At 39.2% G+C, this 20754-nt stretch overlaps 1 protein-coding gene across 1 annotated transcript in view; it reads right to left on the minus strand.

The window, feature by feature from the left end:
- The window catches only part of LOC146830150 (C-type lectin domain family 2 member D-like), a 154433-nt gene that overhangs the window by 87973 nt on the left and 45706 nt on the right, over nt 1–20754 (minus strand). The window contains exon 2 of the mRNA XM_085604399.1: nt 19840–19935. Coding sequence (XP_085460525.1) covers nt 19840–19935 — 96 coding nt within the window. The remainder of the gene's footprint in view (nt 1–19839; nt 19936–20754) is intronic.

Here is a 20754-nt window from a genome sequence, read left to right on the forward strand (position 1 = left end):
AAGCCAGCTAACACTCTCCCATCTACAGTTAATGCAACAGAAAGGGCCTGTGGTGTTTGATGGTCCCATTCGTGCGCATAGAGCTGGATTACTTGTCTTTAAAATATTGAGGCTCCTGAGTTCATCACTAGAGTAATGAGTACGGCGGCTCGTTTTTCCTAGGATGGGGCTGCGCATTGGTGCAGGGGATATGGCCCCTGGTCCCGGCCCGTCGCGGCCCGTCGCGGACGGGCGCAGACGGGCGCAGACGGGCGCAGACGGGCGCAGACGGGCGCAGACGGGCTTGCCTTTGGCGCGCCGGCGGCGCGCCCGCTGCGCATTGCGCTGGGCATCTGGCTTTAACTATCTGTGCCCGCCGCTGATTGGAGGATTATACCGGAAGTGCCGGCCCCTTCCTGTTGCACGGGGAATCCCTCCACTCAATCCGAAAATTCGGTGGTGGACCAGGGATCGTGTGCTACAATCGGCGGTGATAATGCGGCGCAAGTGTATTAATCAAGGTATTGGTGCAATTTTAAAAGTATACAGTGGTAAAAACAGTGAGCAAATATGAAACAGCGTAATTAGGAGCCCTTTACCAGGCGCTCCATACAAACAGTATTATATACGTAGAATGGCGGAGCCCTTTACCAGGCGCTCCCCTGACGTGAAAACAAGCACTCTCGCTCTCACCCTTCAACTTTCAGCGCGTCCGCTGCGCTGGGCATCTGGCTTTAACTATCTGTGCCCACCGCTGATTGGAGGATTATACCGGAAGTGCCGGCCTCTTCCTGTGCCGGGCGAACGGTAATCTCCTTTGTCCATGCACAGCAGGGTCCCTTGATTAGGGGAAGCTTGCCCTCTTGTGGGTATACCATGTGCATAGGAACTTAGCTGCAGCTGCCTTTGCGGTGCCAGGATCCCTCCCATCCAGGATCCTTGCCCTGGTGTGGATATATCTGGTGGGCTGCATCTTTGCAGTAACCACTTTGCCCATGTGCAGCTGGGCCCTTCAGTCCATGAAGCTTGCTTTAGCATTAGTGTACAAGGTGGGGGGGAAGCTTGCAAGTGGTGCAGACCATATCTGGTTTTGCGTTACTTAGCCAGTGAGGCCTCGCTGGGAGCCTCAAAAGATCTGCAAAACATATACTGTATTTTGATTACAAAGAGTATCCCTTTAGGGAGCCCCTCACATGGGCCCAAGGATCAGGATGGGCTCATCCCGTCTACTTATGTGGACTCTGAATTTATTTCCAGGACTCTGGAACACTCCACTTGTCCTATAACAACACTCACAAAGCAGATCATTTCACCCTTTGAATCCCTTCAAATATAACCATCTTAAATTTACTAGGGGTGGGCGGACCTCAGAGTTTTACTCCACGGGATTCCGTGCAGTTACATAAAAACTCAGTGAGATTCCACAGAGTTCCGCGTGCGGGCAGAATTGGCACGTTGAGCTGATTTTTAGCATTGGGAGCTTGTTTGGCACTGCAAAATCAGCACGAACAGCACCACGCAGTGCTGCTTCTTTGCTGCCACTCGAGTAGATTTTGTACTCGAGTAGATTTTCTACTCAAGCTGTAGGTTTCACACTGCAAATGGTCAAGACTGCCCGCATTGAGAAAATCTCACCAGGTGCCGTCCAAGTACCCAAAAATGCGCTAGGGGACTCCAATTCTTGCTCGCCAACTTAACGCTGGTGAGCCGCACACGAGAAATAACTTCACCATGTGGCAGTTGGCGGAGTTGTGCTGAAACCATGAAATAGCCAAAACGCAGCAAACTACTCTGGCGGAGCGGAATTAATCACCCACCCCTAGAATTTACCCTCTTCGTGATCAACCTAAGCCTCTCTTTGAACTGTAAATTCTAAAAAACTACTGAACGGACTTTCATCACAGCAACAAAAGCACAATCCTAGAGTAATTTGTGGTGCAATTCCATTCAGCATTGGAGAGCAAAACTGTTAACTTACACTTCTGGACCTCCCATCACTTTATATTTGTCCCCACTTGACAGATCGACAGAAAACTTTCCATGAAGGAACCAAAGTATCACCTTCTTTTGTTTGGAAAGTTTCAAAGTTCAGGCCGATTTGTTGAACGGCGCCAACATTTTTACCAAAACAAGAAATGCCTTCCTATGGAAACTCTGACCCAACCATAACAGCTGCCAGTAGAACACACACCAGGGGTAGGGAAATCATATCGCCCGGCGCCCAAACCACGTAGTTTTTATCGATGGGCAAGAAGATTTAATGTCTATTTTGCCCAACGGACAAGTAGACATCAAATAATGTAAATAAAAGAGGCTGTGGGCTCTCTAGGGCTCACAGCCAATCAGAAAAGCTTGCCGTGAACCTTTGGAGGCCTCGGATTGGCTAGCAGCCCATGACTGGGCTCTAGCCAGCGATTGGCTGGGGGAATGAAACGTCACTCAGTCTCAGCAAGCAGTAGTAGCTCGTGGCCGTGGCAAGGCAACACATTCAAGTAAAATAAGCACTGCCACAGTGCCTGCCATAGAACTGCTAGAGTGTTCAAAAGGGCTCCATTTTGCTTGCATATTGCTCTGAAATTAGGTTAGACTGCTGTGAAGGACCGTGTCTAATGGGGCGTCCTGTTGGCTGCAAAAAGCGCGGGCTCTCATGACTGCTGTGGGAGCAGTGCTGTAAATCATGCCGGCTGCGCACGTTTCAATGGGTGTGCAGAGCGGATTAAAACTTCCTTTCACACCAGCCGGGTGACACAGAATTGCCAGATTGGGCAATTTTCTTCACAAATGGGCGATATCTTTCCAGTTTGTGTGAGAAAATGCCCAATTTGTCAGTGCCTATTTTTCAGGCTTAATTTCGGCCATTGTGCGCATTTTATTAAGCTGCTGCGGCACCTCAGCGTCATTGCTGCAGTTTATCTTTCTTGTGCTGCCAGGCTTGCTAATGTAAACGACACTTGATAATAGATAAGCGGTGGACTCCAAAGTCCATTGCGGGCCTATGGTAATTTGCCTTCGATGTAGGGTCCTGTCCGACTGGAACAGAGGCTTGGGCACGGCGCATATCAGTGCCAGACCCAAAACGCCAGGACTTCAGTCATGCGGGTGAAAAATACATTTGTTTTGAAAAGAGAAAGTTTTCCATAAAACACAGTAGCCGCCTCAAAGTGCTAATAATATAATCCGATAAGGATGCTGAAAGTATAAAGCTTTTTGTCCACGATTTCACCACGTTGGTAAAGCGGGGACGTGAGCCGGGATTAGAAGTCACATTTTTGGACTCTACAACTTGAATGTCCTGCCTGCATAACCGATATCATTTGATGCCTTGTGCAGCTGCCAATTTATTAGTGCTACTTTAGAAATAAATAAATGTGTCCTTGTGTAAGGTAACTGGCGCTCAAGTAGAGTGCTCCAATACCTTCAGGTCGATTTAGCCCTATATAAATCTGCAAAACAAATGCCATTCTTTTATTAGAAACGCACTCAGGGTCGTATGCAAGCGTATTCAGTCCATATTAAAACTTACATTGATCTTAGAGCGAAGAAAAAGTATGTCCTGCATCTTTCATTTAAGGGCCAAACACCAATTTAAAGTGCATGTGCACTTCCTACAGTGCAAGTGGCTGTGGGCACATGCCATCTGCTTGGAGCACCCTTTGTATTTCATGTTGGAGTTTTCTTGGGTGGATACCTTCCTTGAGAAGCAAGACATTATTTCTCCCTCCTTTATTGTGCCCCAAAGTGAAACACCCGCAGAGGGGTAACACGAGGGACATTTCTGCAAGCCTGCCCGCCCCAACGGGTATCTCCACAATATCTGCACACAGCAGCAGAAAAGGCAAAACTTGACCCTGCGAAGGGAGGCAGCGCAATGGCTCTTGTTCCATTTTAAAAGGTTGAAGCTGTTTTTCCTCACCTTCTTATCTGCATCTCAGTGGTGTGGTGAACCTCCCCCCCCCCCCTCCCCCCCATCAGCTGGAGCAGGGACCAAGAGCTGCTACTGGGCCCCACTCAGCCTGTCAACCTCAAAATAAAGAGCAGTGAATCCTACAGCGATGTGTAGCACTGCAATAAGTGCTGCTTGTGTGCCCTAAATAACAAATGTTTAGAGGGGATCCCAAGTTAGTTCCTAAGGGCAGAGCAGCGAGCAAAGAACTACATGGTGGAGCAGGAACTCATTGCTACCCGTTTGCAACTTCTCCCTCAAGCTGAGACCTGACTTGCTACCTCTAGGCATTCTCAATGTTTGTTCAGACCTCTTTGACTAGAAATAATCAGTAAAACTGCTTTATTCATCAGAATAACGTATCCCCGTCCAGTAGTCAAGTCTTAACATAACTCTGGCTAGGATATTAGAAACAAGTGAAATGGGGAGGTGGTGAGGAAGATAAGAAGGGAACCATTTAAGAAGAAGAAGAGAAAATGCTGATTTCACTTGGCAGCAGTACAACAATCTGGTGGTGTGTTCAATTGGTATGTGCTAGTTTATACACATATGCAGAGCTCTGTCAAATGTTATGTTATGTTAGAGAAATTTATAGGGCGCACAGCTACTTATGAGTGTCCCGGCGCGAGAACCAGTTAGAAAGAAACAGAATGGGGTTGAGGAAGAGTGTCCTTAGGCGAACAGCAGGGTTTTTAGTCTTTTCTTAAACATGGAAGGGTCGCTAATGCTGCGAAGTTCCAGGGGCAGAGAATTCCATGCTTCAGCCGCTTTGAAGGATATAGAGCTCCCTCCAATCCTTGTCCGCCTAAAGCGAGGAATCGAGGCTAGGCACTGTGAGTCAGAACACAACTAGATCACTCGGTGCTTGTGTGAAACAGGTGGCCTCTATGAATAGCTCTGCCAATGCACTTGAGTTCTGCCTTATGTGATAAATGATGGACCTTGCACGACTCTTACTAGATACCCACCGCGCAACCGGGCCTAATCGGATACTTCTATGGTACAGCACAGCTCTATCGAGGTCTCTCTCCACCTGTACTCCAGCTTCTACAGCAGTGTAGAGTTCATCTTAGTTGGAAATACTAATTTCCATGCGGATTTGTATACTCTCAGCATCTTCAGCATTGGTATGTGCGCCGCTCTGCAAATGTGCCTCAATCTAGACCCGACATTCATACTAAAAACAACCATGGAGCCTCACACAAGATCCATGTAATTCATCCCAGTGCACAGCACCACTGTTAAAATACAAACCCAGCTCTGCTAACGCATCTCTACTGTGTCTTAAGTTACCCGATATTAAAATACTTGGCCCAACATAACTCCACCAGATCACTGTACTGTATTAGAACCCCCTGTAAGCATGACAATAACGAAATCTCAAATAGCTCTGCAAATGCAGGTTATATTTAATCATAGTCCAGGATACTTCTGGTCATTGTATGATCCTACGGTTTACGGCAGGTGGATATTGTTTGTGACGACTGTCCGTTACTTGTGGCATTTTGACCCTTGGACAAGTAGATTATTTTGAAAATTCCACACCCCTGACCCATATATATATATTACCTACTGGCGGTCGCCAGTAGGTAGTTATAGTTAGGACCCTCTTACCATAGAAAATCCGCAACATTCTATTTGGAATAACTTTAGCGCCGGTCGACGAATCCTCGCGAAATTTTCAAAATAGGTGGGGCGCTACACTCCGCTCCTACCCTGAAAGTCTCGGGGGGATTCGTCAAGCGGGGGCTGAGAAAAAAGGGGGGTCCCAAAACGCGTTTTTCCCATGCATTTTTCCATAGGAACTTTAGACACAGCTACAGCCTGAACGGCTGAACAGAGTTACTTGAAATTTGGCAGAGAGGTAGTCCTCCGGTCAAGGAAGTGCCTTTTGTAGGTCTGGTGTAAATCTGTTCAGTAGTTCCTGAGAAAATAGCATTTAAATAAATATATATATCTGAGCCAGCTTACGGTGCGCTTACGGTAAGCTTACCGTACGCGTACGGTGACGTGCGCGAGCGTGATTCTGATTGGCTGTTAGATCTTAGTAAACATTCGAATCGGTCGAAACCAGGAAGCGGCGGCCGCCATTTTGTGTGTTTCACTCCAAAAAAAAAGCGTGATATCTTGAAAAGGGGGCAAGGAAGAGAGAGTTACAGACCCCCTTACATTTGAAAGGGGGTCAAAGAAGGACAGAAAAGTACAAAGAAAACATTTATTAATTTTTAAAAAAAATCGTGGGGTACGCGTACGGTAAGCTTACCGTAAGCTTACCGTACGCGTACGGTAGAAAAAAAAATAAAAAAAAAGAAAAAAAATCAGATTTAAGTGTTTAGATATTAGGGGGCTCTAAAAAGAGCCGTTGTGTTTATGAAGTTATTTTTTAGTGGTACCTACAAGTAAGTACCGATGCAGAGTCTAAGGATCAAGAGGAAGACTCTGTTCCCTTCATCATTGAAGTGTACACCATCTCCTCTATAAATGTCTTGCATGTCGTAACGCAAGTTGTTGTGGTAAATGGAACCCATACCATAGTCTCGGAGGAAAGCAGAAACAGATTTGTTGACGTGCTTTCTTGCTTTGTCAATCTGCGGACAAAAATGATTGGACCAGTTCCATTTTTGCCTTTGGCATATGTTAGAATACACAAAGGCAGTTTTAGGGAAAAGTGAAAACAGTTGTGCAAAGGTGTCCTTCATAAGCATTTCCAGACCTACCCCAGTCAAAGTGCCTAGGTCATTGCCACCACAGTGCACTATTATGAGGTCAGGGTGTTGGATTTGCATGAAGGATTTCACCAATGGCATCAATTGGTGCCACTTTAACCCTCTCTGACCAACCCATTTAATGTCTACATTTGGCAAAGCAAGGTCTCTCACCATACCTGTTTTCTCTGCATACTTTTCACTCCAGAAGACATAGCTGTGTCCTACAATCCACACTGTGAACATCTTCCAAGGAGATCGGGGTGCACTCAGGAGGTGTAATTCAGTAGAATGGTAAAAAGAAATGAGACAGTTTGGAAATGGAGGCATACATATTTAAATAAAAAAAAAAAAGAAAAAAACTGATTGGCTGTTTCATACCATTCTACACTAAAAACTAGGCTGTATGTGTAAATTTATAGAAGCATGTTTTGTATTGGTACAGAAAAATGTGTTACCAAAGAACAGTACTATGGATTTGCTGTTAGGTTTGAAAAGTCAAGCACTCCTGCTCTTTGGAAATGAAACATTGTGTGGTGAACTTCTGACCTAACTCTACACAGCAGTGTTTCAAGAGCAGTTGCTATGGTAGCAGGCAGAAGTCAAGTTGGGGGAAGGGTTCTAGGCTGAAGTCAAGTTGGGGGAAGGGTACTGTTGGAAAAGGGTTGGTTTTCAACCAATAGAAATGTGTGATTACATTTGAAAAAAAGGGGGAAGCACTGAGATTTGAAACTAACATGTATATGTGTGGAAAAAGAGAGGGAAACATTGCCATTATCTGGTTCTGCTGAGAGGAGAGAGGTGTACAGAAGAGAGATCCTGGCTCTGATAATCTGATGTTTGAGTGCCACATTTCTTTCACAACTAACTAATTTTAAAGGTGAGTTAAGAGTTTGAGAGGGGATGTATATGGTAAATTAAGAAATGAATAATAGAATTGGAATTCCTTTTGTTGAAGTTGTGTTTATCATTTTGTGTTTTGGGAGAAATTTAAATGTGAGGAACATGTAAAATAATATGGACTATGTTTTCACCATAAATTAAGGTGTACTGGTATAAATGAGGAATACTTTTAGGGTTTGAGGTTGCAGTCAGTAATGCAAATACATTCAGCATCACTAAGGCTGGTTGCCCTTGCTGGAGTGTAGTCAGTCACCCAGGTTACACATGTTGCTGGTCTGAAAATGTTGTTTGGAAATGTGCTTTTTTAAGAATCTGAAAAGTGGATTCAAAATGTGTCAGACTGTAAAAGTACTTATCACTTGCCAAAAAAAAAGAGTAGTAAGTGTGCTTTCAAATTGGCAAAGAAATTTCGTTTTCTGACTAATATGAAAACATGACTCTGTGTGCAAAGAGGAATTACAGGCAGAGATTTATTGCGTATTGCTCTGGTGATTTTACATTTGCATTAGATGGAAAGGGGGAGCTATTTTTTTGTGCAGAAGCAGACTCTTAGCACACACCCAGCTGCTTATCCTGTGGAATCATGCACAGTATTCACAACCGAGTGGGGTTTGAGGTTGCACTTAGTAATGCAAATACATTCAGCATCACTAAGGCTGGTTGCCCTTGCTGGAGTGTAGTCAGTCACCCAGGTTACACATGTTGCTGGTCTCAAAAAGCAGTTTGGACATGTGCTTTTTTCAGAATCTGAAAAGTGGATTCAAAAATGTGTCAGACTGTAAAAGTACTTATCACTTGCCAAAAAAGCAGTAGGAAGTGTGCTTTCCAATTGGCAAAGAAATTTCGGTTTCTGCCTAATTTCAAACCATGACTCTGTGTGCACACAGGAATTGTTTTTAGATATTTAATTTGTGAAGGTGTTATTGTGATTTTCACTTGTAGGAAAGGGGTACTTAGTATTTTAAGATTTGAAAAGATCATAAAAAATGTAGTAATATATTTCAATAAAAAAAAGGAATTTGTTAGTTTTTTTCAGGTATTGCTGAAGAGCAGTGAACAAAATTTAAGATGCCTACAAAATCCAGACTAAGGAAAAACCACAAAAAAACCTATATTTGAAGACAACTGGAGGACCTAAGTTTGTTGGAGATGCTCATGTTGGGAAAAACAGAAAGTCTTCTGGTAAGCAGACAAAAGATTTTTTAAAGAACATCTTCAAAAAAAGGAAAAATGAACAAAATGTCTGTACTGGAAAGAATGTTTTCAATAGAAAAGAACAGGAAAAAATTGAGCATTTAGTTAATGCAAATATACCTTCAGAAACAATAAAGATTAACTTAAACAGAAAAACAGCGTTTAAAGAGATACGTAGAAAAATGTTTCAGACAAGAGTTATGTCCAATTTGATAAAGGATGTGAAGAAATATAAGAAAAAGGCTAAATTTTGTAAGAGAAAAAAAGAAATTGAAGCCATTGCAGCAAAGGCATTAGAATTAAAAAGGAAACTATTCATTTTAATTTTGAATAGGATGCGTACATTAGATAAAATGGTTAATGTACTGAAATCACAAAGCAAAAGGAAAAGAGTAGTGAAAAGAACAAACTTTTGTAAAGTGTTTTTAGGAGAATGGATGCATAGTTCAAGTAGTGAACCTTTTTTTAATGAAGAGAGTTATTTTCAAAGTAATAGTTTGCTGCATGCAGTTGACACCAGAGGTCGTGCTTATGAAGTGAAAAATGGTTGTATAATGGAGAAGGAGATAATGGTTCCAAGAGATGAGGTACAAGTGATGGCGGATGAGGCTATGGGGAGACGTCCTAAAGCCCCAGTGTACACTTGGAATTGTAGTAGTATTTGCACTGTGCGTCAGGAATCTATTGATAAATTTCGTGAGTTTCTAAGAGAATATAGTAAAAAAAGTGCAAAACAGAAGATTAAGGTGCTTCAAAGTCTAGATCCATGCAGAGTGAGAGAGAATACTGGTTTGCAGGGTCATTCTCTGGCTTGTCTATCTAGAAAAGTGTGTAAAAGTGTTTTTCATAATTTTAGGATGCTGGCTGTTCATCATACTGAAATGAGAAAGTTTGTGAGACGGTTGTATTTTGCTAAAAGTCCAGCAATAAAGTTAGATGAATTGAATAGGGCTCTGTTCCGTGGATCGGTATCAGATGTAGAGAAGGTTATTGATGAAATTCAGTTTTGTTACTTTGGTCCTGAACAAGACAGTGCAGAAAAGGACACAGTAAATGAGGAAGAAGTGGAAGAGAATGTGGAACCCTCTGTAAGTAAGACATTTAATCATCACATAACAAAATTTGCAATAATCTCTAATGAAAGACCAAATATAACTTGTATTTGTTGCCGCAGAACTCATTATAGAAAACAAACTAGGAATGTTGATCTCTACAGAAAAAGTGATAATGAAGATAATTATAAGTGGAAGGATTTTGCCACATATATATTTCTTGAAAATTGTTTTGAATTGGGTGAAGATCAGCGTATTTGTAAATACTGTTACAACAAGTTAGAGGAAAATAGAATGCCGACCAGAGCTGTACATAATAATTTAGAATTGGATGTTATTCCTGCCGAACTTTCTGAATTAAATACATATGAGTGTATACTTATTCAATGTGTTCATCCGTTCCAGACCATAGTACGTATGGAGCCCAAAACTGGTAAATTACCTCCTTCAGATTTACTGAGAGGTTTAAAAGGAAGAGTGGTGTATTTGCCCTTGGATTTGAAAAAAAATATGGAAACTATTGATGCAGATACTTTGGAAACTGAACCATTAGTTATTCTGGTTAATGGTGTACCTACAAAGAATAAGAAGATTTGGCAGGAGCTGGTAGATGTACGGAAAGTACAAAGAGCAAATTTGTATTTGAAAAGGAATAACAAATGGTATGAAACAATTTATATAGAAGAAGAAGAAGAAGATTTACAAGAAGACACAGAAACACCAACTGGACAAATTGAAAAAGTGGACAAGTCAAAGGAAGAAGAAATTTATGAACATTTTAGCATACATCCTCTTCATTCAAAAGAAGTTATGGGAGACAATATTGATCTGTTTCAGATGAAGAAAGCAAAAGGAACTCCCGTGAGTGTATGGGAGGAGAGCTTGGAAGCTCGATGTTTTCCCCAGCTGTTTCCTACAGGAAAAGGAGGACGATACGATGAACGTCCAGAACAGATTCCAGCTTCTGAGTATCGAACTACAAGACTATATGCAGAAGATCCCAGATTTCGACAAAGTATTCCTTATTTGTTCCATCTTTTATTTGAAAGCGACTTGTCTGCATTATCATATGCAGTAAATCACATTTTAAAAAGTGGAGTACATTTACAAAATGTGTCTGCTAAGGATTTTATGGAAAAAGTGCAGCACCGAGATGATCATTTGGAAACACAACTGATCAATCTGATGGCTTGTCAGCGTGGGACAAATGAATATTGGTACCGACGCCATGGTGAATTAAAATGCATGTTACGAAATTTAGGAACACCAACATGGTTCCTTACCCTAAGCTGTGCTGAGTACGCTTGGGATGATTTACTGGATTTTCTACGAGAGGCAAATTCAAACATTAAAAACATCAATACAAGACAGCAGGAGAACTGTGCTCATTGGATCCGGTTAATGTTTGCAGATATTTCAATCATAGATTTGAGGCTATGATGTCGTTCATCTGCAATAAAAAAAAATCCACCTCTTGGAGAAGTAGTGGATTTCTTTTGGAGAAAAGAGTACCAGGCAAGAGGTGCTCCTCATATTCATATGCTGTTGTGGATCAAGGATGCCCCAAAGTTTGGAACAGATGCTGATGAAGCAGTGTTATCTTACATTGAAGAATATGCAACATGTGCTATACCAAAAAGCACAGAAGAGAAAAAGTTCAAGGAGCAAGTTTTACGTTTCCAAAGTCATCGGTGTGGAAAATACTGTCGACGGAAATACAAGAGCAAAGATAAATACTACACTAAATGTCGATTTGGATTTCCTAGACCTGTTATTTCAAATGGAAGAGTAAACAGTTTTATGTCATCTGTGAGACATACTATTACAAGAAAATCACCTAAGAATACCTACAACCTTAAAAGAAAAGAAGAATCAAAAAATATAAATGACTACAACCCAGTCATTTTATCCATGTGGAATGCTAACATGGATATACAGTATGTAGCTGACAATTCCATTGCTGTTGCTCGATATGTAACGTCTTACATTACTAAATCTGAAAAAAACTGAATTGAAAGAAATGTGGGAAGAGATTTCTCACGAGAAGACTGTCAGTAAGAAGCTGTACAGTTTCAGTTTAAAGATGTTATCGCATCGAGAAATTGGATCCTACGAATGTTCAGATAGGTTATCTTCTGCAAGTCTCTACTCAAAATCAAGAAGAAGAATTTGGGCAAGTTTAGGCCTTGCAGCAATGAGAAATCGGGTACTGAAATCTGTTGGAGAAATTGAATATTTGTCCGAGAATGACCCAGAAAGTACAGATATTTTGAAATCAAACATGTTGGACACATATTATCCCAAGAGAAGTCATCATCTGGAGAACATGTGTCTCTATGAAGTGCTGCAGAACTACATTTATTCACGGAAAGCCGCAGAAGACATCAACAATGGAAAATATAAAGTCATTGGTGAGGAAGGATGTTTGGTGAAGCAAACAAAAGGAAGTTTGATAAATCACAGGAAGCGGAGTTGCGACACTACTGACAAAAAGGAATTTTACTACTTGGCTCTTTTACAGCTGTTTAAACCATGGCGTACAGAGGATGAACTACTGGGAGAATTTCAAAGCTATGAAGATTCATTTAATGCTTGCAAAGACAGCATACAATGCAGTACATTCACAACTTATGTGCAAATGTTAAATGAAGAAATTGAACAGGAAACTACAATTGCAGCTGAAGTAGCTAGAGACAGTTCTCAAGACAGCCAAAGTTCAGGAACACTCAGTCAAGATCCCCTAGGACAACCAATCGTTGAAAATGAAGCTGCAATAGCCATGAATGAAGTGGAAACGGCTATGAATCAAGCTCAAGAAGAATTTATAGACTTACCAAATTTGGAAAGACAACTGAATGAAGAGCAGCAACAAATTTATGAAGAGATCAGAAACAAAATTGATCACGGATTACTACATGAAAAAAAAGAGTGCTCATGCACATCATTTCATCCAATCAGGATGTATGTAAGCGGACAAGCTGGAACTGGAAAAAGTTTCTTAATAAAAGTCATCAGAAGCTACCTACAGCAAAAAACGGATTCTACTTTGTCTTGTGTGGTTACTGCTCCAACTGGGTTAGCAGCATATAACATAAAAGGAATCACCTTACATCGTTTGCTAATGTTACCAGTGGAGCATGAGAACAAAATACAATACCACAAGCTAACTGGAGAAGCATGCTTGGAAGTTTCAAGAGTATTGAAGAAGATGCAAGTTCTCATTATTGATGAGGTGAGCATGGTATCAAACTTAATGCTTGCCTTTGTGCATTTAAGAATGCAGCAAACTCTAAGGACAGACTATGACGTGTTATTTGGTGGAAAACATGTCATAGTTTTTGGGGATCTTCTACAGCTTACTCCAGTTAAAGGACAACCAGTGTTTAATACTGTGACACATGAAGACACAAAGAAGTCATTGGGAAGCATTGGTAATGCAAATATTTGGTCCTTCTTTGAGTACAAGGAACTTACTACTAATATGAGGCAAGCAAACGATGAAGAATATGGAAGTATTCTGAAAGATATCAGAATTGGACTACTGACTGAAGCTGGCACAAATGCATTACAGAGTCGGTTGCTACATAATTTATTTCCAAAGGAAGAAATAGTTGCAGAGAAGATATACAAGAACATTGAAGAAAAGAAAAGTGTCATCTGCTTAATGCCAACTCTACGTGAATGCTCAATATTCAATGAGGAGCTTTTGAAATTGGAAAAGGAAGATATCAGGAAATTGGAAGCAGTGGACAAAATTCAAGATGGAAGAATTACTATCACATGAACAGGCACACTGAAAAATAAATTGGATTCACTAGAGAAGAACATTTCCAAAACTGCTGGATTAGAAAAAAATCTATATGTTTGCATGAACTGTAGAGTATTTTTAAGGAGAAATTTGGATGTTGAAAAAGGTTTAGTTAATGGAGCTATGGGAAGAGTTGTGGGTTTTATTAATTATCAGAAAAAAGATGGAATTGAATGTTTAAAAATAAAATTTGATCAGATAGAAGAAGTTATAGACATTTGTCGTTGTACAGTTCGTTTTATGCTTGTGAAAGACATATGTACAAAGGAAACAGTTTCCGTTTTCTCTAGCATATGCTGTAACTATTCACAAGTCTCAAGGATTGACTGTAGATTGTGCATTTGTAAACATTGGTTCAACTGTGTTCAAAGAAGGTATGGCTTATGTAGCTTTGTCATGAGTGAAAACATTATCTGGTTTATTCATGATAGACTTTGATGACTCAAAAGTTAGTGCTGATACAAATTGTGTAAAGGAGTATAATAGATTAAGAAGAACCTATGCTCCTCATTTAGGTCAGTATCCTGTGTTAGAGAAACGTGTAGTTTCTCGTAAAAGGAGAAATGAGAATATCTGTAATGAGGATGTAGAGAGGAGGAAAAAAAAGAGGAGTGATGTAATTGCAAGCAAAAAGAAAAAGGAAAATGAAGAAGAGGTTGTAGGATGTCATTTTGAAAATAGCTCTGGTGTCAACTGCTACGCTAATGTAGTGCTGAATGTTGCATTTTATCTGGAAAGTTTGCAAGAGCAGATAATAGTAAATCAGAGAAAAAGATTCTGTTCTGAGTTGAGTCTCCTTTTTCAAAAGCTGAGTAATGATAAAACTCAAATAGAAAGTGCTACTGAAATTAGAAAACTTTTAGATGTATGTTCAGGACGAACACAGTTTTCTCAAAATGTACAGCAAGACGCACAGGAATTCTTGATGTTTTTTCTTCAGGTACTGGAAGAAGAAGGGGTTCCCATTGAAAATATGTTTGGTGTCTCTTATAAATGGGAACATAGTTGTGAAAACTGTTACAATACATGTGGCTCTAATGTTGATTCTGAAAGGTTTATTTATTTAACATTGCCAGAAAGTAAAACAGTCACTTTTGCTAAATTAGTTAAAGATGCTAATCATAGCATGGAATGCGGTGAGTGTAAATCTGAAATGTTTTCAACGTTAATTTTAACGGAATACGGACAGTATGTTATTTTAATGATGCAACGATGTAAAGCTGATGGTTCAAAATTGGATACTTTAATAAAGAAGTTTACAGGACAGGAATTATCAATTTCAGGAAAAACTTTTGTAACAGTTGCAATAATTTTCCATGAAGGACCTACTGTTACTTCTGGACATTACACAGTTTATCTTAAATGTGAAAAAGGCTGGACACTGTGTAATGATTCAAAATTGATTTTCAAGCAACGTTTGCCTTTTGAAAAAGGCTGGACACTGTGTAATGATTCAAAATTGATTTTCAAGCAACGTTTGCCTTTTGATTTAGCAAATTCCTATCTAATCTTCCTGAAACCAAAATTTTAGAGAGACTTGGCAAGATCTGTACAAAACAATTTTACCATTTTATTGAATTACCATTGGAATTTTCAAAAAAAAAAAAAAAGATTTTTCAAATCATCATTTGGCCTAATGGAAAGGTAACCAATTGTAATGTGGACTTTTTTAATTTTTAATGAAACTTTCGAAAACCAAAAATTGAGAAAATCGGTAACATCTGCACAATTTAAATTTTGGAATGTTATTGGATTGCCATTGGAAATTTATTCAAAAAAGATTTTTAAAATTACTATTTGGCCATAAGGAAAGGTAAACAATTGTATTGTGGACTTATTTAATTATTAATTAATCTTTCAGAAACCAAAATGTTAGAGAGAATCGGTAAGATCTGTACAATTTAAATTTTGGAATTTTATTGGATTACCATTGGAAATTTAATCAAAAAAGAATTTTAAAATTACTATTTGGCCTAAAGGAAATGGAACCAGATGTATTGTGGAGTTATTTGAGATATAATATTTTTGTGATTATACTTCTGAAACAAAAGTGTCAGACGGTATTTTTAAGAAATAATTATTGTTATTAGATGATATTTTTTTAGAATATTATGCATTTCTATAATGTTATGTTTAAGTTAAAAAGAGATTGTGGGCTTTTTTAAAACAATCTTTGAGATTGTTATTTTTTTTTTGCCCGCTGTTAAATGATGAATGCAATTGCTTTCACAATTTATAGTGAAATGCAATATATTCTGAAAACAGCAAAAAAAAGGCAAAAAACTTTTTGGGGAAAATATGTAAATACATGAACTGTGTTATATATTGATTTATTAAATATTAATACTTTTTTCTTTTTTTTCAGATTGTGAAAGAAAATTTTCAAAAAAAACCAACCATTTTTTCAAGTAATTTCAATTACATTTTAATTAAAAATTAAATTGTTGGGTGGGTCAGGTAAGTCAGAAATTAGATGGTCCCTTTCTTCCACTTTATCTCAAAAAGATTTTTAGTATTTAGTTATTAATTCCTCAAGGATCTTGAGATGTGGTAATTGATTTTTAGTGTTTTTAAAAAAAAAAAAAAAAAAAAAAATACGCTTACCGTACGCGTACGGTAAAAAATAAAATAAAAAAGTTTTAAAGAAAAAATAAAAAAAAAGTTGAGAGGTAAGGTTGGCTCTTAAAAGAGCCGTTGTGTTCATGCAGGGACAGAGGAAAGGAAGAATGGGAACATTAGCTGGTAGGACATATGTGCTGGTCTATTTTGTTGTTAATGAGGGGAAGACTGGTCTCCCTATGAACAATTAGACCATAGCAAAATGAACACCGCATAGTAACCCTCGCAAACCGAGGGTTCGTTTCCACAGGATCAGAAAAAGGTGAATCTGCCCCCACAGATGAAGGGCTCTGCTGAGTTTCCGAAGAAGAACTCGGCAGAGCTGCTGTGGATGTGCTTGGTTGACTTACTGAAGGGTTGCCTCTAGTATGTCTAGCATGAGTCCTAGGGTGTACATCGTGAAGGTGTCTCAACATAGTGTGATTCCCGAAGGAATACTTCTTGTTGGGATTACCTCGCGAAAGTACACGCTGGCACAGCTTGCAAGTCACCAAGGCAGCATAGACTTTTTTCTCACCCTCTGGAAAACTGAAATACTCCCATATAAAAGAGCTCTTCTGTTTCCTCCTTCTCTGCCTGATGGTGGTGCTGCTAGCCTTACTCTCAGTAGAAGAGTGCTGGTCTGCCATCGTATCACAAAGACAAGTCAGCTCTTTCTCCTAAGGGATCACAAGCAGAAATGAGGGGAATGGGTGTGGTGTAGGAGAGTTCTAGAAGTGAAAGTATTTTCAACCAATCAAAAGTTGTGTTTCATGATCACATGACCCACCGTGCGTGTACGGTTACGCTTACGGTGTGCTTACGGTAAAAGTACGCATGCGCGTAAAAAAGACACGCGCTCGCGCGCATGCGTATAACAGTCACTCCACAACACTTCCGCGTAACGTGCGCGTGTAGCGTACACGCTTACGCGCCCCGCACGCAGTACGCACGGCTACGCAAATTGCGTAACTATACGCAAAAAGAGTAGATAAATTACGAACATTGCGTAAACCGTACGCTTACCGTACGCTTACCGTACGCGCACTGAAAGAAATAAAAAAAATAAAAAAAAGATTTTCTATGTTATACTAATATATCTTACCTGTTTGGTAAAAAAAAAAAAAAAGAGAAAAATTGATATATTGCAGATTTTTTTTATAAAAAAAACAGTGTTTTAAGAGAATAAAAAGATTTTTTTTTTTTAAACTTGCTTTTTAAAAAAAAAAAACACATAATTTAAGAATTTATAATAAAAAAATCATACAAAATCAATTAAAAAACTATGGGAATCACATATGTTATAGGTAAGAATTAGCATTTAAAAAACCATACAAATTCACTGAAAAAACCATGGGTTTCACACACGTTATAGTGAGAAATTAGCATTTAAAAAACCTTGCAAATTCACTGAAAAAACCATAGGTTTCACACATGTTATAGTTAGGAATTAGCATTTAAAAAACCTTGCAAATTCACTGAAAAAACCATAGGTTTCACACACGTTATAGTTAGGATTTAGCATTTAAAAAACCATGCAAATTCAGTGAAAAAACCATAGGTTTCACACACGTTATAGTTAGCGGACATTTTACTCATAAAAAACCATTGAAATTCCCCCGTTATAGTTAGTTAAGCTAACTATAACTCGCGCACCCGCAATCCACTGCTGATGACGTAACATATTACATCACTCATGACATGGTCAGTGACATCACTCATTACATCACTGATGACATCTCAAATGACATCACTGATGACATCATCCTTGTGACAGAGTGGTAGACCTCCTCTCACCCTAATATAACCTTTGATACAAACATTCAAAAATAGAGACTGAAATTTTCAAAAAAATTGACATACCAATACCAATTACAACAACCTCTTCAATAATTCTAAGATCCACATACACATCCACTCATTCACCAACAGTCCTGTACAGTCACTCATACGTGTACTCACACATCATATGTACTCAAACACCTATACATCCTGTAACACAATGCCTCTCATCCATAGAGTTACTCACACACATAGTCACTCATGCTAATAAAGAATCAAACATACATTAATTTGTATATACAGTTATACACACACCACCACACTTACTTCTACGGAAACTTACACATACTTACTCTTTTAAATAATCACTTATAAAAAAACATACTTATTCATACAGGAACTATTTCAATCTCTCACTCTCACACATATACACACTTATATACACCAATAAACAAATATACTTCTTTAAAACATATTTATAAATTCATAAAGACACAATTGAGACAGTCATTCACTCACTAACACACCCATACACACAGTCATCCACCCATACAGACATGCACACATGCTGTCTTCAAAACATACAACCAGAGAGTCAATCATTCATGCACCTATGCACTACGTAGTACCCCCCCACCAAACAATGCAGACACTCACACTGATACTCAAAAAACAACCTAATATCCTATATAAACACCCATGTAGCTACTCACCAACCCATGCAGACATTTATACACAAAGTGAGAGACTGATACAGATAATTACATATTTAAACATTACTCAGTAAGCCATGTATTCACTAAGATACACTTAATCAGTCAGTTACACAATCAATTTTTCAAAAACAAATCATCCTTTTAGACATTTATATACCCATTTATTCTTCCATCGACCTTGAGATATACATATATAAAACATATTTAATTTTTTAAAAAACACACATTCACTGGATGATGTCATCAGTGATGTCATTTGAGATGTCATCAGTGATGTCATGCGTGATGTCACTGACCATGTCATGAGTGATGTAATATGTTACGTCATCAGCAGTGGATTGCGGGTGCGCGAGTTATAGCTAGCTTAACTAACTATAACGGGGGAATTTGAATGGTTTTTTATGAGTAAAATGTCCGCTAACTATAACGTGTGTGAAACCTATGGTTTTTTCACTGAATTTGCAAGGTTTTTTAAATGCTAAATCCTAACTATAACGTGTGTGAAACCTATGGTTTTTTCAGTGAATATATATATATATATATATATATATATATATATATATATATTTTACAAGGGCCCAGTAGCTGCAAAGCAGTGCCGGTCCGCTTGCTCCCTTGCCTACCCTTTGCACATCTTGTTTTGACCTTTTTTCACTTTTAATTTATCGGTTCAATATGACCATCGGCCATGTTAGATTGTTAAAGTAAAAAATGGCTTCTTGCATCATGACGCATGTGCACGCATCATAAACAAGTGTGCACAAGAGTCACAAGGTAAGCATCGGATGCCTTCTTGGAATGGCTCTTTTGCATTTCAAGATTGCCAGCCAGTGGGGTGTCAATGTCCACACATGTAATTGAAAAACAAAAAAGCACTGGCAAAGGCAACAACTTGCCATGTTGGAGAGGAGACCAATTGGCCTTGCCAATGCATCTTCTTATACATTTTTATTTATTTATTCAGCGACTGTAGGACTTTGTAAAGAAATGCTGCACGAAAGAAGAATTTTGCTATACAGATTAAATAACGCTGTGTTAACATAGACCCAAATGAGAGGGATTGAGATGCAGATGAGAGGAGAGTGAAGACAAACAAGCATGTCACATGCAGAAATTAAATGTTCAATGATAAGCATTCCAACATGGCCGTCTCGCTTACCCATCACAGTTAATGCGAGGAAAGCAAAAGCGATGAGTACGGAAAGAGTTGCAATGAGGTGCTTCAGTCTTCTGAGCCACCGGTGCGACGAGGGTTCTAAGAAGCAAAATAGAGAGAATCGTCAATAAATGTCATGCTGTCGGTGACATATATTCTTCTATCGTCTCTTACCTCGGCTTCAAACAACACAGGGTAACTGAGCTGGTTAAATAATAATAATGTACAACATAAAAATGGGGAGCTGTGCTGGTAAATAATACAAGTTAAGTTTAAGGGTCACTGGAAAAAGGTTAGGTATAACATAAGGGGAACGTTTATGCAAAAAACGAAAAGGTCAAGGGTCTATGTAAAAAGGAAAAAGATAAGGGTCAAATTAGGAGAGGGTGAACATAGAGGGGGTCAAACCCATAAATAAAAGAAAATGCAGAAATCAAGGTAAAGAATGACTCAGAATACAGTCTATGATCGAAAACTCAGAATTGCCTACTTTGGCACTACCAGACAGCCGAGAGCACTAGGAGGCGATTGTTAGAAATGGGGGTTCTGGTTAGCTAGGGTGTGCACCTAAGCCAGGCTAAGCCAACCACTCTAGTCAGGGCAATTCAATTACACACCAAAGATAACCTGTGCTCACCCTCTTGTATCTTGGCGCAGAGCAGGCAGGCTTATCCTCAGCGGCAACGTGTAAAGCATTTGTGCAACACGCTCATACCGTTATACATTGAGTACACCATAAAAAGACCACACAGGATTATATAAAAATATTTGTCTATATTGTACATAACACAAGACCAAAATTACATGAAAGACATCAGTAGTGCAATTATTTAGATAGTACTTATTAACCTGATCACTACAAGGCTAACAAGCATTGGCATAGCCAATAGGTCTCGCCTTTGGGGCCTTATAAGTGTT

The sequence above is a fragment of the Triturus cristatus genome, chromosome 5_1, assembly GCF_964204655.1.
Source record: "Triturus cristatus chromosome 5_1, aTriCri1.1, whole genome shotgun sequence".
Lineage (NCBI taxonomy): Eukaryota > Metazoa > Chordata > Amphibia > Caudata > Salamandridae > Triturus > Triturus cristatus.